This window comes from Oncorhynchus clarkii, chromosome 7 (genome assembly GCF_045791955.1).
Source record: "Oncorhynchus clarkii lewisi isolate Uvic-CL-2024 chromosome 7, UVic_Ocla_1.0, whole genome shotgun sequence".
NCBI classification, from domain to species: Eukaryota; Metazoa; Chordata; class Actinopteri; order Salmoniformes; family Salmonidae; genus Oncorhynchus; species Oncorhynchus clarkii.
The window spans coordinates 84,176,370-84,200,155 of NC_092153.1; the positions used below are offsets into that span (position 1 = coordinate 84,176,370).

Below are 23,786 nucleotides of genomic sequence, written 5' to 3' on the forward strand. Positions count from 1 at the left end.
CACAGCATCAGAATACACCATGTGGGTTGACAGAGACAGATATTTGAAGGTGAGAAGTCATCGTGACAACACCACCTACTTCCCCAGCACAAAGGAGTGCCTCTTCCAAACCTACTGCTAAAATAAAAACACTTCTCTTTGAGGCTCATACAGCATTCTAAAGGGAGAAGAGAAGAATTATAAAAAGAGGGAAGAGAAGGAGAGAAAAATAACATATGTGAAAGAGAGTAGAAAGAGACAGAGAGAAAGAGAGATAACAGACAAAACAGAGAGATAACAGACATAACACAGAGAGAGAGAGAGAGACAGAGAGAGACAGAGAGAGAGAGACAGAGAGAGAGAGACAGAGAGAGAGACAGAGAGAGAGACAGAGAGAGAGACAGAGAGAGAGACAGAGAGAGAGAGACAGAGAGAGATAACAGACATAACAGAGAGAGAGATAGAGAAAGAGAGAGACAGAGAGAGCGTCAACAGTAACCTTGGGAAAATCCTCTGTATTATCATTAACAGCAGACTTGTACATTTCCTCAATGAAAACAATGTACTGAGCAAATGTCAAATTGGCTTTTTACCAAATTACCGTACAACAGACCATGTATTCACCCTGCACACCCTAATTGACAACCAAACAAACCAAAACAAAGGCAAAGTCTTCTCATGCTTTGTTGATTTCAAAAAAGCCTTCGACTCAATTTGGCATGAGGGTCTGCTATACAAATTGATGGAAAGTGGTGTTGGGGGTAAAAGATACAACGTTATAAAATCCATGTACACAAACAACAAGTGTGCGGTTAAAATTGGCCAAAAACACACAAATTTATTCACACAGGGTCGTGGGGCGAGACAGGGATGCAGCTTAAGCCCCACCCTCTTCAACATATATATCAACAATATGCAGCACCCGGCCTACTAGAATCCCAAGTCAAATGTCTACTGTTTGCTGATGATCTGGTGCTTCTGTCACCAACCAAGGAGGGCCTACAGCAGCACCTAAATCTTCTGCACAGGTTCACAGTCTCAAATCTCTGGAAGACTGAAACAGGTTTCCCTCAAGAATATCCCTGTATTTAGCTCCATCCATCATTCCTTCAATTCTGACCAGTTTCCCACAGCATGACCCTGCCAATGAAAAACATCTGCCACCACCATGCTTCATTGTGGGGATGGTGTTCTCGGGGTGATGAGAGGTGTTGGGTTTGCGCCAGACATAGAGTTTTCCTTGATGGCCAAACAGCTCAATTTTAGTCGCATCTGACCAGAGTACATTCTCCATATGTTTGGGGAGTCTCCCCCATGCCTTTTGGCGAACACCAAACTTGTTTGCTTATTTTTGTCTTTAAGCAATGGCCTTTTTCAGGCCACTCTTCCGTAAAGCCCAGCTCTGTGGAGTGTACGGCTTAAAGTGGTCCTATGGACAAATACTCCAATCTCCAATGTGGAGCTTTGCAGCTCCTTCAGGGTTATCTTTGGTCTCTTTGTTGCCTCTCTGATTAATGTCCTCCTTGCCTGGTCCGTGAGTTTTGGTGGGCGGCCCTCTCTTGGCAGGTTTGTTGTGGTGCCATATTCTTTCCATTTTTTAATAATGGATTTAATGGTGCTCTGTGGGATGTTCAAAGTTTCTGATATTTTTTTCTAACCCAACCCTGATCTGTACTTCTCCACAACTTTGTCCCTGACCTGTTTGGAGAGCTCCTTGGTCTTCATGGTGCCACTTGCTTAGTGGTGCCACTTATTTAGGACTTCATTCCAAAGGGGTGAGTCTTTTTTTTTTCATTTCACTTCACCAATTTGGACTATTTACTATGTTAATTACATGAAATCCAAGTTAAAATCCATTTAAATTACTGGTTGTAATGCAACAAAATAGGACAAATGCCAAGGGGGATGAATTCATTTGCCCATTTTCACACTGTAACAGAGAGAGACAGACATAAAATGAGAAGAAGGCAGACGTGACCCAAACCTCTCCTGTAAATTTTATTTACAAATTTTGTACATAATCTTTTACGCCACTGTCCCTTTTGAACGAAATTAACAGGACTGCGATTATCAGGACTGCGATTACTCACCACGGACTGGCAGAATCCTTTTTTTCCTTTAACGAGTCTGACGAGCCTGACGCGAACGAGAATACTGCTTTCTCGGGAACAAGCCCAGATCGCCGTGATTTGCGTGAAGAGGTGGAGAAAAAGGGGCCGGAGGGCAGGCTGCCTTCTGAGAATTCATAGGCGATCAAATAAACCCCCACTTCCTTCCATTCTGCTGGCAAACGTGCAATCTTTGGAGAATAAAATAGATGACCTACGGGGAAGATTAAACTACCAAAGGGACATTCAAAACTGTAACATCTTACATATATATATATATATATATATATATATCAACGAATTGGCGAGGGCACTAGAACAGTCTGCAGCACCCTAGTAGAATGCTACTTGGCCCTAAACAGAGAGTACACAGCAGCAGAATACCTGACCACCGTGACTGACCCAAATTTAAGGAAACCGTTGACTATTTACAGACTCAGTGAGCATATCCTTGCTATTGGCAGACCTGGCTCTCAAGAGAAGACATGCTATGTGCACACGGCCCACAAAATGAAGTGGAAACTGAGCTACACTTCCTAACCTCCTGCCAAATGTATGACCATATTAGAGACACATATTTCCCTCAGATTACACAGATCCACAAAGAATTCGAAAACTCCCATATCTACTGGGTGAAATACCACAGTGTGCCATCACAGCAGCACGATTTGTGACCTGTTGTCACAAGAAAAGGGCAACCAGTGAAGAACAAACAACATCGTAAATACAACTCATATTTATGCTTATTTATTTTCCCTTTTGTACTTTAACCATTTGCATATCGTTACACCACTGAATATATAATTTGTGACATTTTAAATGTCTTTATTATTTTGGAACCTCTGAGTGTAATGTTTACTGTTCACTTTTATTGTTTATTTAACTTTTGTTTATTATCTACATCACTTGCTTTGGCAATGTTAACATAGGTTACCCAATAAAGCCCTTAAATTGAATTGAGAGATGAGAGACATAACAGAGACAGAAAGACGATTGTTGTTGGGGGAGGACACAGAGAGCTGTGGGTTGGCAGCGCACTACATTGCTGCCTGCCATAAATTGAGGGACAGTGTCTGACAGACCAATCAACCTGTACTCTACTGTATGCTTATTGAATGTATGGCTATTTTGACCCTTGGTTATTGTTCTTACTGTTGTCCCATTGACAATTTTGATTCTCATTATTTTTCATATTGTAAATATCCAAAGTAAGCTTTGGCAATATGTACATTGTTTACGTCATGCCAATAAAGCAAATTGAATTGGATTGAATTGAGAGAGAGAAAGAGAGAGAGAGAGAGAGACAGAAAGACAGAGAGACATAACAGAGAGAGAGAGAGAGAGAGATAACAGAGAAAGAGAGAGAGAGAGAGAGATAACAGAGCAAGAGAGACATGATCAGAGAGAGAGACAGAAAGACAGAGACATAATAGAGAAAGAGAACCTTCCTCCCCTCCTCTCCCAGCCAGAGAGCAGTATGAAGAGAACCTTCCTCCCCTCCTCTCCTCTCCTCCCCTCCCAGCCAGTGAGCAGTATAAAGAGAACCTTCCTCACCCTCCCCTCCTCCCTTCCCCTCCTCCCCCCTCCCAGCCAGACAGCAGTATGAAGAGAACCTTCCTCCTCTCCTCTCACCATGACTCAGTGGCAGTGGGTAGACAGCTTCCTTGATATTTATAAAGGTCTACTTTACAGGGATCGTTCAGACATACAGCTATAAAGAGGAGACTCACCCAACATAAATAAATCACATTTCTTTCCAGGTCTGAAGTAGAAAAAAGTGAAAGGAAAATCTAGAGTGTGAGTCTGTGCGTGTGTGTAGTCTACCTGGTGTCTGTGCAGTGTGTGTGTGTGTGTGTGTGTGTAGTCTACCTGGTGTCCGTGCAGTGTGTAGAGCAGCCGTCCCTCCAGCAGGTCCAGTATCTTCATAGTGGAGTCATTAGAGGCTGTTATCAGGTAGTTACCAGATGGATGGAAGGATAGACCGTTCACTACTCCACTGTGAACTGGAAACACACATTCAACCGGATACCGCATTATCACACCGGAAACACACATTCAACCGAATACCGCATTATCACACCGGAAACACGCATTCAACCGGATACCGCATTATTACACCGGAAACACCCCCCCTTACCCTCCATATTCCAGGGTAGTTCACTACAGATTAAGCCTTACCCTCCATGTTCCAGTGTAGTTCACTACAGATTAAGCCTTACCCTCCACGTTCCAGGGGTAGTTCACTACAGATTAAGCCTTACCCTCCACGTTCCAGGGCTAGTTCACTACAGATTAAGCCTTACCCTCCACGTTCCAGGGCTAGTTCACTACAGATTAAGCCTTACCCTCCACGTTCCAGGGGTAGTTCACTACAGATTAAGCCTTACCCTCCACGTTCCAGGGCTAGTTCACTACAGATTAAGCCTTACCCTCCACGTTCCAGGGCTAGTTCACTACAGATTACGCCTTACCCTCCACGTTCCAGGGCTAGTTCACTACAGATTAAGCCTTACCCTCCACGTTCCAGGGTAGACTAAGCCAACTCTCTGCTCTGACTAGGGCCGGGAGTGGAGACAAAAGCCTTCGTCGTCTCCCCTTGTGTCGTCTATAATTACTGTGAATAATAATGCCGGTCCTCTAGTGTTACATTTTACATAACAGCAGTTCGGTTAGGAAATTAAAAGTATTATCAAAGTGCTTTGGCAAATCCATTTTTAGAAAAAGTTGTTTAAAGAAAGTAGTGCACTTTTCAACAGGTTTTGGAGGTCCTTCCCTGACACTAACCCTGCCAAGCTCTGGTCTATATTCCTCTGGTTTTGGAGGTCCTTCCCTGACTCTAACCCTGCCTAGCTGTGGTCTATATTCCTCTGGCTTTGGAGGTCCTTCCCTTACTCTAACCCTGCCAAGCTCTGGTCTATATTCCTCTGGTTTTGGAGGTCCTTCCCTGACTCTAACCCTGCCAAGCTCTGGTCTATATTCCTCTGGTTTTGGAGGTCCTTCCCTGACTCTAACCCTGCCAAGCTCTGGTCTATATTCCTCTGGTTTTAGAGGTCCTTCCCTGACTCTAACCCTGCCAAGCTGTGGTCCATATTCCTCTGGTTTTGGAGGTCCTTCCCTGACTCTAACCCTGCCAAACTGTGGTCCATATTCCTCTGGTTTTAGAGGTCCTTCCCTGACTCTAACCCTGCCAAGCTGTGGTCTATATTCCTCTGGTTTTGGAGGTCCTTCCCTGACTCTCACCCTGCCTAGCTGTGGTCCATATTATTACTCTGCCCCTTACCTTGGTAATGCTGCAGTAATTTGTTGGTCCTGATGTCCCAGACCTTGACAGTGTTGTCTGTACAAGCAGCAGCAATGCATGTTCCACTGGGATGGAAGTCGACATAGTTCACACACCTAGAAAACAGGACAGAAACAGACAATCTGTCGACATAGCATATGCAGTTGAAGTCAGAAGATTACATACACATTAGCCAAATACATTTAAACTCAGTTTTTCACAATTCCTGACATTTAATCCAAGTAAGAATTCCCTCACACCTCCTCCTCCATGCTTCACGGTGGGAACCACACATCCGGACATCATCCGTCTCACAAAGACATTTTTGGATGAATCCAAAAGTCCAAAAATCTCAAATTTGGACTCATCAGACCAAAGGACGGATATCCACCAATCTAAATGTCCATCGCTCGTGTTTCTTGTCCCAAGCAAGTCTCTGCTTCCTATTGGTGTCCTTTAGTAGTGTTTTCCCTGCAGCAATTCAACCATGAAGGCCTGATTCACACAGTCTCCTCTGAACAGTTGATGTTGAGATGTATCTGTTACTTGAACTCTGACGTATTTATTTGGACTGCCATCTGAGGCTGGTAACTCTAATGAACTTATCCTCTGCAGCAGAGGGAACTCTGGGTCTTCCTTTCCTGTGGCGGTCCTCATGAGAGCCAGTTTCATCATAGCTCTTGATGGTTTTTGCGAAGAAACATTCACTGCACTTGAAGAAACTGTAAAAGTTCTTGAAATGCTCCATATTGACTGACCTTCATGTCTTAAAGTAATGATGGACTGTTGTTTCTCTTTGCTTATTTGAGCTGTTCTTGCCATAATATGGACTTGGTCTTTTACCAAATAGGGATATCTTCTGTATACCACCCCTACCTTGTCACAACACAACTGATTGGCTCAAACGCATTAAGGAAAGAAATGCCAAAAATGTACTTTTAACAAGCACACCTGTTAATTGAAAAGCATTCCAGGTGACTACCTCATGAAGCTGGTTGAGAGAATGCCAAGAGTGTGCAAAGCTGTCATCAAGGCAAAGGGTGGCTACTTTAAAAATAATCTCAAATATAAAAAAGATATTTTGATTTGTTTAAACCTTTTTGGTTACTACATGATTCCATATGTGTTATTTCGTAGTTTTAATGTCTTCACTATTATTCTACAATGTAGAAAATAGTCAAAATAAAGAAAAACCCTTCAATGAGTAGGTGTCAAAACGTGTGTGTGTGTGTGTGTGTGTGTGTGTGTGTGTGTGTGTGTGTGTGTGTGTGTGTGTGTGTGTGTGTGAGATCGAGAGAGATACATACACACTTTATACATACACAGAATACACACAGTGCATTCGGAAGTATTCATTTCCACATTTTGTTACGTTACAGCCTTATTCTAAAACGGATTAAATGAACAATTAATCTACATGCAATACCCCAAATGACAATGGTTTGTAGAAATGTTTGCAAATTTATTAAACATAAAAAACAAAAATACCTTATTTACATCAGTATTCAGAACCTTTGCTATGAGACTTGCAGGTACATCCTGTTTCCATTGATCATCCTTGAGATGTTTCTGCAATTTGGAGTACACCTGTGGTAAATTCCTCATTTTTAAATGAAAGAAGTTTGAAACCACCAAGACTCTTCCTAGAGCTGTCCGCTCGGCCAAACTGAGTAATCGGGGGAGAAGGGCCTTGGTCAGGGAGGTGACCAAGAATCCAATGTTCACTCTGATGTGGCTCCAGAGTTCCTCTGTGGAGATGGGAGAACCTTACAGAAGGACAACCATCTCTGCAGCACTCCACCAATCTGGCCATCATGGAATCTGGCCACCAGACGGAAGCCACTCCTCAGTAAAAGGCACATGACAGCCCTCTTGGAGTTTGCCAAAAGGCACCTAAAGGACTCTCAGACCATGAGAAACAAGATTCTCTGGTCTGATGAAACCAAGATTGAACTCTTTGGCCTGAATGCCAAGCGTCACATCTTGAAGAAACCTGGCACCATCAATACGGTGAAGCATGGTGGTGGCAGCATCACGCTGTGGGGATGTTTTTCAACAGCAGGGGCTGGGAGACTAGTCAGGATCAAGGGAAAGAAGCAAATTGCAAAGAGATCCTTGAGGAAAATATGCTCGGGTGCTCAGGACCTCAGACTGGGGCGAAGGTTCACCTTCCAACAGGACAACAGCACACTGCCAAGACAACGCAGGAGTGGCTTTGGGACAAGTCTCAATGTCTTTGAGTGGCCCAGCCAGAGCCCGGACTTGAACCCGATCTAACATCTCTGGAGAGACCTGAGAATAGCTGTGCAGCGAAGCTCCCCATCCAACCTGACAGAGCTTGAGAGGTTCTGCAGAGAAGAATGGGAGAAACTCCCCAAATACAGGTGTGCCAAGCTTGTAGCGTCATACCAAAGAAGACTCAAGGCTGTAATCACTGCCAAACGTGCTTCAATAAAGAACAGAGCAAAGGGTCTGAATACTTATGTCAATGTATTTTTCAGTTTTAAAACTTCCTTTTTAATTTGAAACCTTTCTAAAAACCTGTTTGTCATTATGGGGTATTGTGATGTCATTATGGGGTATTGTGATGTCATTATGGGGTATTGTGATGTCATTATGGGGTATTGTGTGTAGATTCTAATCCATTTTAGAATACGGTTGTAACGTAACAAAATGTGACAAAAGTCAAGAGTTCTGAATACTTTCCGAACGCACGGTATACAGATTAAGCCTTACCCTCCATGTTCATAGAATGAGTGGATACACTCCTGACTCGTCTTGTCCCAGATCTTAATGCTCTTGTCGTCACTGGCCGATACTATCAACCTGCCGTCTGGTGAAAACCTGAAGACAGAAAGGACCAACAATGTGGGGGCGCATGGCATACGCACTGAACATAAATACACTATTTCAAATACTATACTTATAACTTGTAAAACTTGTATAATGCTTTAAAAATGTACATAAAGCCTGTTTTAATGTTTGTGTTATGAGAGAAACAGTAACGGATAGCCTGATCTCAGATCTGTTGGTGCCGTCTTGCTAAATCCTATGTTCATTGTCATAGAGAGCACAAACAGATCTGAGACCAGGCTAAGAAACAGATTGTTGATTCCATACAGACATCGTAATCAATAACATTGTTGTGAGGGTAAAAACAGGTTGTTGGTTCCGTACTTGGCACAGCGGACCCAGTTGATGTGTTGGTTGAGAGAGAAAAGGAACTTCTGTCGGTGAACGGTCCAGACTTTGAGAGTTTTGTCGTCGGACGCGGTGACCAAGGTCTGTCCATCACCGGAGAAACTGACACTACGTACCGTTCCGGTGTGGGCTCGGAACGCTGTGGACTCGCCCTTACTGAAAGGAAGAAACAGAGGAATTATGACCCCCACCAGGACCAATTTCCTGACCAACTGAGTTCCACACATGGCCTTAACTTATTCTACACATGGCCTTCGTGGCCTCGAACATGTATTACAAAATTAAATCAAAATGTAATTGTATTTGTCACATAAACAACAGGAGCCTAAACAACTGAGTTTTAATGACTCCAACCTAAGTGTCTGTAAACTAGTTTTAATGACTCCAACCTAAGTGTATGTAAACTAGTTTTAATGACTCCAACCTAAGTGTATGTAAACTAGTTTTAATGACTCCAACCTAAGTGTATGTAAACTAGTTTTAATGACTCCAACCTAAGTGTATGTAAACTAGTTTTAATGACTCCAACCTAAGTGTATGTAAACTAGTTTTAATGACTCCAACCTAAGTGTATGTAAACTAGTTTTAATGACTCCAACCTAAGTGTCTGTAAACTAGTTTTAATGACTCCAACCTAAGTGTATGTAAACTAGTTTTAATGACTCCAACCTAAGTGTAAGTGTAACGGATGTGAAACGGCTAGCTTAGTTAGCGTGGGCGCTAAATAGCGTTTCAATCAGTGACGTCACTTGCTCTGAGACCTTGAAGTAGTAGTTCCCCTTGCTCTGCAAGAGCCGCGGCTTTTGTGGCGCGATGGGTAATGATGCTTCGAGGGTGACTGTTGATGTGTGCAGAAGGTCCCTAGTTCGCGCCCGGGTATGGGCGAGGGGACGGTCTAAATTTGTACTGTTACATATGTAAACTAGTTTTAATGACTCCAACCTAAGTGTATGTAAACTAGTTTTAATGACTCCAACCTAAGTGTATGTAAACTAGTTTTAATGACTCCAACCTAAGTGTATGTAAACTAGTTTTAATGACTCCAACCTAAGTGTATGTAAACTAGTTTTAATGACTCCAACCTAAGTGTATGTAAACTAGTTTTAATGACTCCAACCTAAGTGTATGTAAACTAGTTTTAATGACTCCAACCTAAGTGTATGTAAACTAGTTTTAATGACTCCAACCTAAGTGTATGTAAACTAGTTTTAATGACTCCAACCTAAGTGTATGTAAACTAGTTTTAATGACTCCAACCTAAGTGTCTGTAAACTAGTTTTAATGACTCCAACCTAAGTGTATGTAAACTAGTTTTAATGACTCCAACCTAAGTGTATGTAAACTAGTTTTAATGACTCCAACCTAAGTGTCTGTAAACTAGTTTTAATGACTCCAACCTAAGTGTATGTAAACTAGTTTTAATGACTCCAACCTAAGTGTATGTAAACTAGTTTTAATGACTCCAACCTAAGTGTATGTAAACTAGTTTTAATGACTCCAACCTAAGTGTATGTAAACTTCCGACTTCAACTGTATTCACCAGTCTTATGGCTTGGGAGGGAAGAAGCTGTTCAGGATCCTGTTGGTTCCAGACTTGGTACATCGGAACTGCTTGCCGTGCGGTAGCAGAGAGAACAGTCTATGACTTGGGTGGCTGGAGTCTGACACCGCCTAGTATAAAGGTCCTGGATGACAGGGAGCTTGGCCCCAGTGATGTGCTGGGCCGTACGCACTCCCCTCTGTAGCGGTTTGCGGTCGAATGCAAAGTAGTTGCCATACCAAGCGGTGATGCAACCAGTCAAGAAGCGGATGGGGGCGTGGCTCGGCCCTCCGTTTCCTGTAGTCCACGATCAGCTCCTTTGTCCTGCTGACGTTGAAGGAGAGGTTGTTGTCCTGGCAACACACTGCCAGGTCATTGTAGGCTTTCTCATCGTTGTTGGTGATCAGGCTCACCACCGTCGTGTTGTCAGCAAAGTTTAATGATGGTGTTGGTGTCGTGCGCGGCCTTGTAGTCATGGGTGAACAGGGAGTACACAACGGGACTAAGGACGCCCCCCTGAGGGGCCCCCCTGTGATGAGGATCAGCGTGGCAGACGTGTTGCTGCCTACCCTCACCACAAGGGGGCAGCCCGTCAGGAAGTCCAGTTGCAGAGGGAGGTGTTTAGTCTCAGGGTCCTTTGCTTAGTGATGAGCTTGGAGGACACGATGGTGTTGAACGCTGAGCTGTAGTCTATGAAAATCATTCTCACGTAGATGTTCCTCTTGCACAGGTGCTTATCCATTGTGTCATGTGAAAGAAGGTACTCCCCATGCTCTCTGAAGGTTTTCACTCCAACACTCTGCAGCATGACAGACTCGTCATGTGAATATTTCATCAAGTCTCAGAGAGTGTAGTATATTCTATGAGTGTGTTGATTCATCAAGTCTCAGAGAGTGTAGTATATTATATGAGTGTGTTAATTCCTCAAGTCTCAGAGAGTGTAGTATATTATATGAGTGTGTTAATTCCTCAAGTCTCAGAGAGTGTAGTATATTATATGAGAGTGTGGAAAGTCATACTGAAACTAGGGTCTATTCTACAGATGAGCCCTTCATAAATACATCAAACACATACAATACACACGATTACAAAAATAGAATACCAGACACATGTATCAACATAGAGGTCTCGGATCATGACTCTGAACTGACCAAGTAGGAACCAGAACATCTCATTTCAGAGAGTTCTGTGAGTTGATCCACATAAAGCAGGCAACTAAAAGCAGCTCTGTGGAGACCGAAGGGCTTTCCAATGTTTTTTGTTTTGTTATCCAAGGGGCGGCAAGGTAGCCTAGTGGTTAGAGCATTGGACTAGTAACTGGAAGGTTGCGAGTTCAAATCCCCGAACTGACAAGGTACAAATCTGCCCCTGAACAGGCAGTTAAACCAAATAAGAATTTGTTCTTAACTGACTTGTAAAAAAAGGCCTGAGACTGGGTTTGGTAATTTGCAAGTATAAATTGAATTAATGATGACAGATACATATAGGAAGTTTCTGCATGAGTGCTTTATATAAAAACACAAGAAGAATCTGCTCTCCTTACCAGCCCAACCCACTTTTTGATACAATGATGAGTTCTAGAACCATCACCAGTAATAAACCTAAGAGAACAATGGTGAGTTCTAGAACCATCACCAGTAATAAACTTAAGAGAACAATGGTGAGTTCTAGAACCATCACCAGAAATTAACCTAAGAGAACAATGGTGAGTTCTAGAACCATCACCAGTAATAGACCTAAGGGCCCAATGGTGAGTTCTAGAACCATCACCAGAAATTAACCTAAGAGAACAATGGTGAGTTCTAGAACCATCACCAGTAATAAACGTAAGAGAACAATGGTGAGTTCTAGAACCATCACCAGTAATAGACCTAAGGGCCCAATGGTGAGTTCTAGAACCATCACCAGTAATAAACCTAAGGGAACAATGGAAAACAGCATCTAGCTGTATATAGATAACATCCTATAATCTAAAATAGACATAAAAGTGTCCTGGATAATATCTTTCCTATTAACTAAAGTCAGACAGGCTTTGTTTCTGTAAAAACAAACCAACTTTGAACTTCAACTTCTTCACCAGCTCATTGACATGTTTTTTAAATGACTGTCATCAAGCCAGATGCCAAGATATTTGTAGGAAGGAACTCGCTCAATGTGAAAGCAGTGCTTCAGCAGCAGTCAGACGTTACAGTGGGTTATTCCTGGGATACGGTACTCTCAGATAACACACACTCCACATACTCCAAAAATGTCATTCACATACAAGTAAATGTAAAACTGCTGGACTGAATGGGAAAATCTGTTCAATCGAAGTGCTATTGAAAAATGTAGCACTTCTCCAAGTTGTCTAGACAACAAACTTCCTAGCACTTCCTCTCCAAGCCACCAAGGCTACAAACTTCCTCTCCAAGCCACCTAGACTACAAACTTCCTCTCCAAGCCGACTAGACTACAAACTTCCTCTCCAAGCCACCTAGACTACAAACTTCCTCTCCAAGCCACCTAGACTACAAACTTCCTCTCCAAGCCGACTAGACTACAAACTTCCTCTCCAAGCCGACTAGACTACAAACTTCCTCTCCAAGCCACCTAGGCTACAAACTTCCTCTCCAAGCCACCTAGACTACAAACTTCCTCTCCAAGCCGACTAGACTACAAACTTCCTCTCCAAGCCACCTAGACTACAAACTTCCTCTCCAAGCCACCTAGGCTACAAACTTCCTCTCCAAGCCGCCTAGGCTACAAACTTCCTCTCCAAGCCACCTAGGCTACAAACTTCCTCTCCAAGCCACCTAGGCTACAAACTTCCTCTCCAAGCCACCTAGGCTACAAACTTCCTCTCCAAGCCACCTAGGCTACAAACTTCCTCTCCAAGCCACCTAGGCTACAAACTTCCTCTCCAAGCCGCCTAGGCTACAAACTTCCTCTCCAAGCCACCTAGGCTACAAACTTCCTCTCCAAGCCACCTAGGCTACAAACTTCCTCTCCAAGCCACCTAGGCTACAAACTTCCTCTCCAAGCCACCTAGGCTACAAACTTCCTCTCCAAGCCACCTAGGCTACAAACTTCCTCTCCAAGCCGCCTAGGCTACAAACTTCCTCACCAAGCCGCCTAGGCTACAAACTTCCTATCTCCATTCAGACAAATCCATTATTCACACTTCACTGTCTAGCCATTCTTTCCACCATAGATTCTTCTATTACACATCATGTTATAGAAGGAGAAGGCTGCAGTACCAGAGCAGAGCGTGTTCTCCATTGTCTCCATTGTCAGATCTTAAGCCAGCCAGTAAGAGCATAGTTATTAAGCCACATTTCTACTATAAAATAAAAAAAACATCTTCCCCTCTTCCACTCTCTTCCCATTAAACACATGTGGAGACACAGGACCGTCTAGGTTTCAGAGACAGTCCTCTATGGTTGAGTGACTAAGGTTCTCCTCTGTCTGGCTGATTTATTCACACAACCTTGCTTCAGATTATGAAAGGTCTAATAAACATGCCTTTTGTGAACAGTCACACTTTACTACTGGCAGAGACTTTGCTGATAGCTACTTTATTGAGGAAATGTACTGACTATGACTGATATATGTGGTTGCCCCTCCTAGCTACCTTAAGATGAATGCACTGACTGTACGTCGCTCTGGATAAGAGATCTGCTAAATGACGCAAATGGCAAATGTAACATCACTGCCACCCAGTGGCAATATGTGGCATAAATCATTTATGAAAAGTATATAATCTTCAATTCTATCTTTTAAAAACATTTTTATTTAATTTATTTAACCAGGCAAGTTAGTTAAGAACAAATTCTTATTTACAATGACGGCCTAGGAACAGTGGTGCAAAACAACAGATTTTTTTACCTTGTCAGCTCGGGGATTCGATCCAGCAACCTTTCGGTTACTGGCCCAACGCTCTAACCACCCAAAACAATGCGCGCCCAATTTGCGCACTAGACTTACACACTGGGCACCCAGAGGCGGACAGTCTTGTCCCTGGAAGCGGAGGCCACCAGGTGTCCGGAGGGAGAGAACTGGACTGACGTCACCGCGTCTTTATGTCCCACGAACCGATAGGCTCTCATTTGGGGCTTCAAGTTCCAGATCATGAGACAGGAGTCCATGGAGCCGGTCGCTGGAGACAACAAGAACATAGACATATTATCAGTTAGCTATTATATATATATATATATATATATATATATATATATATATATATATATATATATATATATATATAGAGCCTGTAACTGGAGCAACGAAGATCAGAGAGACATATAAAGAAGTTAGTCGAGTCTGTTAGTGGAGCCTATAGCTGGAGCCTATAGCTGGGGCAGGAGCTATAGTTGGGGCAGGAGCAAACATGAAGAGGACACACACAGAGGTTAACTGGCTAGACTGGTCCCATGCTGCATGTTGTATGTGGACCCCGTCGCTGGATGAACCAAGAATACCGCGGTGTATTCATTAGTGCACAATGTAGAAAACGGTTGCAAACATAAATAAAAACTATTGTACCTATTCAGGTAGGTCCTTCCCCATTTGCGTCGGTTGTGTGTCCAGTGAATATTACCCCAGTGAACTAGCCAGGTCGTGCCACAGTAGTGTCGTAGCTATGGGACAGAACATCTGGAGCCTGTCTATTGGTTGGAAAACAACAATATAGTCGTGTGTGATCCTAACGGCAGCCCGCTATCTAACTAAGTTAAGGTTCAGACATTTATTTGATAGCGGGGAACACATTCCACTTGACGCCTGGTAAGTCAAGTTTCCAGAGATTATACATATGCCTTTGTTGACAGGAAACGTTATTTCGGGTGTAGCCGCTTATACTGTTGTTATTTCCCATCGCCATCCCTCTGAACGATCCACAACTCAGGGAGTCCTGTCCATACACAGAATACAGATGTTCTGTCTCAGAGCTATTAGTGGATATGCTGTAGCCAGCCCTGTCTCTGCCAAGCTTACAGCTGCAACGATGCAAACACTGATAGAGTTGGCTAAACACAAACAGACTCTACCCATTCGCATAATAATATAGTATAATACAGACTGAACCCATTAGACAACTAATATAGACTAATACAGACTGAACCCATTAGACAACTAATATAGTATAATACAGACTGAACCCATTAGACAACTAATATAGACTAATACAGACTGAACCCATTAGACAACTAATATAGTATAAGACAAACAGACTGAACCTATTAGACAACTAATATAGTATAATAGACTGAACCCATTAGACAACTATTATAGTATAAGACAAACAGACTGAACCCATTAGACAACTAATATAGTATAATACAAACAGACTAAACCCATTAGACAACTATTATAGTATTAGACAAACAGACTGAACCCATTAGACAACTAATATAGTATAATAGACTGAACCCATTAGACAACTAATATAGTATAATACAGACTGAACCCATTAGACAACTAATATAGTATAAGACAAACAGACTGAACCCATTAGACAACTAATATAGTATAATAGACTGAACCCATTAGACAACTAATATAGTATAAGACAAACAGACTGAACCCATTAGACAACTAATATAGTATAAGACAAACAGACTGAACCCATTAGACAACTAATATAGTATTAGACAAACAGACTGAACCCATTAGACAACTAATATAGTATAATACAGACTGAACCCATTAGACAACTAATATAGTATAAGACAAACAGACTGAACCCATTAGACAACTAATATAGTATAATACAGACTGAACCCATTAGACAACTAATATAGTATAATACAGACTGAACCCATTAGACAACTAATATACAGTGCCTTGCGAAAGTATTCGGCCCCCTTGAACTTTGCGACCTTTTGCCACATTTCAGGCTTCAAACATAAAGATATAAAACTGTATTTTTTTGTGAAGAATCAACAACAAGTGGGACACAATCATGAAGTGGAACGACATTTATTGGATATTTCAAACTTTTTTAACAAATCAAAAACTGAAAAATTGGCCGTGCGAAATTATTCAGCCCCTTTACTTTCAGTGCAGCAAACTCTCTCCAGAAGTTCAGTGAGGATCTCTGAATGATCCAATGTTGACCTAAATGACTAATGATGATAAATACAATCCACCTGTGTGTAATCAAGTCTCCGTATAAATGCACCTGCACTGTGATAGTCTCAGAGGTCCGTTAAAAGCGCAGAGAGCATCATGAAGAACTAGGAACACACCAGGCAGGTCCGAGATACTGTTGTGAAGAAGTTTAAAGCCGGATTTGGATACCAAAAGATTTACCAAGCTTTAAACATCCCAAGGAGCACTGTGCAAGCGATAATATTGAAATGGAAGGAGTATCAGACCACTGCAAATCTACCAAGACCTGGCCGTCCCTCTAAACTTTCAGCTCATACAAGGAGAAGACTGATCAGAGATGCAGCCAAGAGGCCCATGATCACTCTGGATGAACTGAGATCTACAGCTGAGGTGGGAGACTCTGTCCATAGGACAACAATCAGTCATATATTGCACAAATCTGGCCTTTATGGAAGAGTGGCAAGAAGAAAGCCATTTCTTAAAGATATCCATAAAAAGTGTTGGTTAAAGTTTGCCACAAGCCACCTGGGAGACACACCAAACATGTGGAAGAAGGTGCTCTGGTCAGATGAAACCAAAATTGAACTTTTTGGCAACAATGCAAAACGTTATGTTTGGCGTAAAAGCAACACAGCTGAACACACCATCCCCACTGTCAAACATGGTGGTGGCAGCATCATGGTTTGGGCCTGCTTTTCTTCAGCAGGGACAGGGAAGATGGTTAAAATTGATGGGAAGATGGATGGAGCCAAATACAGGACCATTCTGGAAGAAAACCTGATGGAGTCTGCAAAAGACCTGAGACTGGGACGGAGATTTGTCTTCCAACAAGACAATGATCCAAAACATAAAGTAAAATCTACAATGGAATGGTTCAAAAATAAACATATCCAGGTGTTAGAATGGCCAAGTCAAAGTCCAGACCTGAATCCAATCGAGAATCTGTGGAAAGAACTGAAAACTGCTGTTCACAAATGCTCTCCATCCAACCTCACTGAGCTCGAGCTGTTTTGCAAGGAGGAATGGGAAAAAATGTCAGTCTCTCGATGTGCAAAACTGATAGAGACATACCCTAAGCGACTTACAGCTGTAATCGCAGCAAAGGGTGGCACTACAAAGTATTAACTTAAGGGGGCTGAATAATTTTGCACGCCCAATTTTTCAGTTTTTGATTTGTTAAAAAAGTTTGAAATATCCAATAAATGTCGTTCTTCATGATTGTGTCCCACTTGTTGTTGATTCTTCACAAAAAAATACAGTTTTATATCTTTATGTTTGAAGCCTGAAATGTGGCAAAAGGTCGCAAAGTTCAAGGGGGCCGAATACTTTCGCAAGGCACTGTAGTATAATACAAACAGACTGAACCCATTAGACAACTAATATAGTATAATACAGACTGAACCCATTAGCATACTAATACAGTATAATACAGACTGAACCCATTAGACAACTAATATAGACTAATACAAACTGAACCCATTAGACAACTAATATAGTATAAGACAAACAGACTGTACCCATTACACCAGTGGTTCCCAAACTGGTCTAGGGCAACAAACTAGTCCCCCACAAAAAAATGCTTAAAAAGAAAATAGTTGTTTTTAAGGAACTCGGTCCGACTTTAAACTTACTATTGAACGTTGTAATAGTAGAATGCACAAGGTGCCAGTTCTATATTGGGTAGTGCATCATTTTTTATTTTTTATTTTTTTTTTATGGAAAAATTATGTTATATATTTGGTACCAATACTACAGGTGTAGACTTTACCGTAATATGCTTACTTATGAGCTCTTAAAAAGTAAGAGACATTTTCAGAAAAGGAAACAGTAAGAATAACAATAATAAGACTATTTACAAGGAGTACCGGTACTGAGTCAATGTGCAGGGGTACGAGGTAGTTGAGGTAATATGTACATGTAGGTAGGGATAAAAGTGACTCGTCAATCAGGATAGATAATAAACAGAGTAGCAGAGTTAGTATGTGTGTGGGTAGAATCCAGTGAGTGTTGATATTTGTAAAAAAAAATTAATTGAACCTTTATTTAACTAGGCAAGTCAATTAAGAACACATTCTTATTTACAATGTCGGCCTACACCGGCCAAACCTGGACGACAACTGTGCGTTGCCCTATGGGACTCCCAATCACGAACCAGGGTGTCCGTAATGACACCTCTAGCACTGAGATGCAGTGCCTTAGACCGCTGCGCCACTCGGGAACCCCAATCATCAGTTTCTCTTGTCATGTTGGTCATTACATACCTTAGAGAGCTATTTTAGAGAGCTATTTATAACTTGTCAGAATTGTCCAGATCAACAAACCAAACTCAGCTAACATTTTTTTATTTTGGTTTTTTAGTCCATAGTCCTAACTATTATATTTGTACCGGCAAGTAGCCTAGTGGTTAGAGCATTGGGCCAGTAACCGAAAGGTTGCTAGATCAAATCCCCAAGCTGGCTAGGTAAAAATCTGTTGTTCTGCCCCTGAACAAGGCAGGTAACCCACTGTTCCTAGACCGACATTGTAAATAAGAATGTGTTCTTAATTGACTTGCCTCGTTAAATAAAGGTTCAATTAAAAAAATATTTACAAATATCAACACTCACTGGATTCTACCCACACACATACTAACTCTGCTACTCTGTTTATTATCTATCCTGATTGACGAGCCACTTTCATCCCTACCTACATGTACATACTACCTCGTACCCCACATTTACTCCTTGTAAATAGTCTTATTATTGTTATTCTTACTGTTTCCTTTTCTGAAAATGTCTCTTACTTTTTAAGAGCTCATAAGTAAGCATATTACGGTAAAGTCTACACCTGTACCAAATATATTCGATTCTTTTTTTATTTTTTTATGATTGACGAACAACAACACTTACCAATTTGTTTCATGTTACAGTTGAAGTCAACGCTTGTTATGGTGTCTCTGTGGCCCTTGAAGTGCCTCTCCAGGGTTGGGTCATCCTAACAATGTGAAAGGAACAGTTTTACAGTATTTAGCCGGTCAGTTGATTTGTTGGCAACTCATCATCATCATGTTTACTTACCAATGCGGAAGTCATCTTCAGGTGATGGACAAGCACAACTCCCTCATAAAATAACTAGCCCAACTGCCTTGTAAGCTAGCAAACTGTTCTCAAATACAGTAACGTTCAGCACACATAGATAATAATAATAACTTGATGTGCAACACAAGTCATTGTTTACAAATTCACTGGGTGGTTTGTCAGCTGCTTGGTTACCAAGGCCAACTCATTATCCACATCGTTAAGACACCGTTACCTAGCGCTCTTCCTGGCTTCAATACGCACGATAAGCAAACTGTCGGTCATTAAAATGTTTCAGTACATCCAAAGTTCCCAGACGAGTTATAATTAGCTAATTATTTTTCATAAAACAGTGTCGTTTGATGATTTTTTTGCTATATCACCTGCTGCTTACAAACGCTAGAAGTCGACGTTTCTGACAACAAACTCCAGTGTCGTTTGAGTTTGCGCGCCGCATCGAGCGCCAACTTCGGGTTGAAAATTTTAAAGGGGAAGTTGACGTCGTAATGTATTTGGCCGACCAAAATACAACTGCAATCAACACTACAGACACCCAGGGGTCAGTAGAATCCCGTTGGTAAAGGTCACTTTATACAAGTTTACTTTAACCAGGGTTGCTCTAGCAAAATACATTTGGACGTGTTAAACAGTATAATAAATTGCAGACTACAGAACTATACTTGCTGGAGCATTAAAATAAAGAATATTTTAACTATTTTCTGAGATCCTTGCAAGCCGTCACATATCATTTTCCACCTCGCCTAGGGCTCCACAATTAATCAAATTCACATGGAAATCACAATATTAACATGTTCAATATTCATTCCACAAGAAATCCATATCATATCCATACTGCATGCAAAGTGGCAACACATTTTTTGAGGGGGGGGGGGCTGTTTTGCATGTTATTTTGGCATTGATATGTGTCACATATCAGTTTGCAAACAATGTTAGAAAAAATATATAATTGCGTTAATAAAGCCGCATGCGAACATGGTCTCTTTTTTGCTTTCTTGAGTAAAGCAGCTCCAAAAGGCAGGTGTTTCAGTCTAGCTCAGTGCCTTCTGTGGTGGTGGGGCAGCCAGTGGAATATACAGAGTGTTGGGGTTGGTATTGTTCTCTAGGTGCACGGTGATTGGCTCAGTGTTCTGTCACTCATGGGGACTCTTCGTCACCGCAAAATCTACAGGGAGAGCTCAAAATTTCAAGGCCCTTGGGTGCTGCCATAGAGTTACGTTAGAAGTGTCCATCCAACCAAGCTCAAGGTCATCGGCCACAGATAAAATTACGTCAAATCACGTTATATGTACAGTAGGTTTGATTGGACTGATCATGTCAACATCATGCTTTCAAAATCTTAGCTAGCAGTCATCATCATGAATCAAGTTGATAATCTATTGGCAAATCCTTTTCCATCCTTGTCATATGAAGAGAAATTATAGATAAAACGTATCAGTGCTCATTGGCCATTGGACATAAACATTACACAACAAATTTGAAATCGCAAATTCAACAATGAGTGGCCAGCATTGCCAGCATTGCAAAGCAATCACCAGTTTGCTATTCAGTGGAGTGGGTGTGGGGTCCAAGTCTGGGTTTAAAGGTCTCTTTTCCAAGTTTAAAGGGATAAACATTCAACATTGGCCATGCTGTCAATCCAGCATGACTTCTGCTGCGTTCAAAACAACTGGAAACTCGGAACTGGTAAATATCAGACTTCAAGACAACTGGGAACTCTGGAAAAAAACGAGCTCCGACTGGGAAAATAGGTTTTGAACGGTCATCCAACTGGGAATTCCAAGTCGGGAACTCGGGCCGATCACAACATGAAGTAGTGCTCACAACATAAATGAGTGCTCACAACATAAAGGAGTGCTCACAACATAAAGGAGTGCTCACCACATAAAGGAGTGCTCACAACATAAAGGAGTGCTCACAACATAAAGGAGTGCTGACAACATAAAGGAGTGCTCGCAACATAAAGGAGTGCTGACAACATAAAGGAGTGCTCACAACACAAAGGAGTGCTCACAACATAAAGGAGTGCTAACAACATAAAGGAGTGCTCACAACATAAAGGAGTGCTCACAACATAAAGGAGTGCTGACAACATAAAGGAGTGCTCACAACATAAAGGAGTGCTGACAAGACAAAGGAGTGCTCACAACATAAAGGAGTGCTGACAACATAAAGGAGTGCTCACAACATAAAGGAGTGCTCACCACATAAAGGAGTGCTCACAACATAAATGAGTGCTCACAACATAAAGGAGTGCTGACAAGATAAAGGAGTGCTCACAACATAAAGGAGTGCTGACAACATAAAGGAGTGCTCACAACATAAAGGAGTGCTCACAACATAAAGGAGTGCTCACAACATAAAGGAGTGCTGACAACATAAAGGAGTGCTGACAACATAAAGTAGTGCTCACAACATAAAGGAGTGCTCACAACATAAAGGAGTGCTGACAACATAAAGGAGTGCTGACAACATAAAGTAGTGCTCACAACATAAAGGAGTGCTCACAACATAAAGGAGTGCTCACAACATAAAGGAGTGCTGACAACATGAAGTAGTGCTCACAACATAAAGGAGTGCTCACAACATAAAGGAGTGCTCACAACATAAAGGAGTGCTCACAACATAAAGGAGTGCTGACAACATAAAGGAGTGCTCACAACATAAAGGAGTGCTCACAACATAAAGGAGTGCTCACAACATAAAGGAGTGCTGACAACATAAAGGAGTGCTCACAACATAAAGGAGTGCTCACAACAAAGGAGTGCTCACAACATAAAGGAGTGCTGACAACATAAAGGAGTGCTCACAACATAAAGGAGTGCTCACAACATAAAGGAGTGCTCACACCATAAAGGAGTGCTGACAACATAAAGGAGTGCTCACAACATAAAGGAGTGCTCACAACATAAAGGAGTGCTCACAACATAAAGGAGTGCTCACAACATAAAGGAGTGCTCACAACATAAAGGAGTGCTCACAACATAAAGGAGTGCTCACAACAAAGGAGTGCTCACAACATAAAGGAGTGCTGACAACATAAAGGAGTGCTGACAACATAAAGGAGTGCTCACAACATAAAGGAGTGCTCACAACATAAAGGAGTGCTGACAACATAAAGGAGTGCTCACAACATAAAGGAGTGCTCACAACATAAAGGAGTGCTCACAACATAAAGGAGTGCTCACAACATAAAGGAGTACGGACAACATAAAGGAGTGCTCACAACATAAAGGAGTGCTCACAACATAAAGGAGTGCTGACAACATAAAGGAGTGCTCACAACATAAAGGAGTGCTCACAACATAAAGGAGTGCTCACAACATAAAGGAGTGCTCACAACATAAAGGAGTGCTGACAACATAAAGGAGTGCTCACAACAAAGGAGTGCTCACAACATAAAGGAGTGCTGACAACATAAAGGAGTGCTGACAACATAAAGGAGTGCTCACAACATAAAGGAGTGCTCACAACATAAAGGAGTGCTGACAACATAAAGGAGTGCTCACAACATAAAGGAGTGCTCATAACATAAAGGAGTGCTCACAACATAAAGGAGTGCTCACAACATAAAGGAGTGCTGACAACATTTTTAGCCTGACTAACCGGTGTCTGTATGTAGCCTCGCTACTTTTACAGCCTCTCTACTGTTTATAACCTCTACTGTATATAGCCTCTACTGTATATAGCCTGTCTTGTTACTGTTGTTTTATTTCTTTACTTACCTATTGTTCACCTAATATATTTTTTGCACTATTGGTTAGAGCCTGTAAGTAAGCATTTCACTGTAAGGTCTACCTACACCTGTTGTATTCGCCGCACGTGACAAATAAACTTTGATTTGATTTACTTCTTTAATATGTCATTTATATCTCTATGACTTCAACAGTTCACCCAAGTGTTTTTGATCTAATGTTAATATATTATAACAAATGAAAATTACATATATGTGGATGTTGCCGAAAAAAACAGTATTTGGTAATTGTTGAATAAACATGGAAATGACTGAAAGTAACTCCACTACATGTAACGGATCAAAAATCGCCCATCGCAATATAAACAAAACACACCTGGAATTTCTGCCCATATTGATTGTATTTTTCACAAACCTCTTTAGGCTTCGTGGTTACTACTTTTCTCACCGTGACAATAAGAACTCTGTTTTCTCTTCAATGACCCAAGTAGCCTACACAATGTTCACTACTTAACACAGTGGGCCCCACCTACTACACAAGGCCCCAAACCACCGGATTGGTTGTGACCTCTTACGAACCCATCAGCTGCTTGTCGGGAATCCCTTTAGAACACATAAGTATGGACTGTCCTTTAGTGTTGTTCAACCCTGTCATAAGGAGCTGTCACCATAACCATATTTCTGCTACATCCTCCTTTGACCCTATCACATAGTGTGTGTGTGTGTGTGTTGTGTGCGTGTGTGTGTGTGTGCGTGTGTGTGTGCGTGTGCGTGTGCGTGTGCGTGTGTGTGTGTAGTGTGTGTGTGTGTGTGTGTGTGTGTGTGT

At 41.8% G+C, this 23,786-nt stretch overlaps 1 protein-coding gene across 1 annotated transcript in view; it reads right to left on the reverse strand.

Annotated features, from left to right (window-relative positions):
• LOC139413920 (POC1 centriolar protein A) overlaps positions 1 to 19,356 on the reverse strand; it is a 90,840-nt gene extending 71,484 nt beyond the window's left edge. The window contains exons 1-7 of the mRNA XM_071161781.1: positions 19,249 to 19,356; positions 19,081 to 19,165; positions 14,072 to 14,243; positions 8,545 to 8,724; positions 8,104 to 8,211; positions 5,368 to 5,483; positions 3,957 to 4,090 (exon numbers count right to left, since the gene is read on the reverse strand). Coding sequence (XP_071017882.1) covers positions 3,957 to 4,090; positions 5,368 to 5,483; positions 8,104 to 8,211; positions 8,545 to 8,724; positions 14,072 to 14,243; positions 19,081 to 19,165; positions 19,249 to 19,263 — 810 coding nt within the window. The 5' untranslated portion in view covers positions 19,264 to 19,356. The remainder of the gene's footprint in view (positions 1 to 3,956; positions 4,091 to 5,367; positions 5,484 to 8,103; positions 8,212 to 8,544; positions 8,725 to 14,071; positions 14,244 to 19,080; positions 19,166 to 19,248) is intronic.
• Positions 19,357 to 23,786: the final 4,430 nt, after the last annotated feature.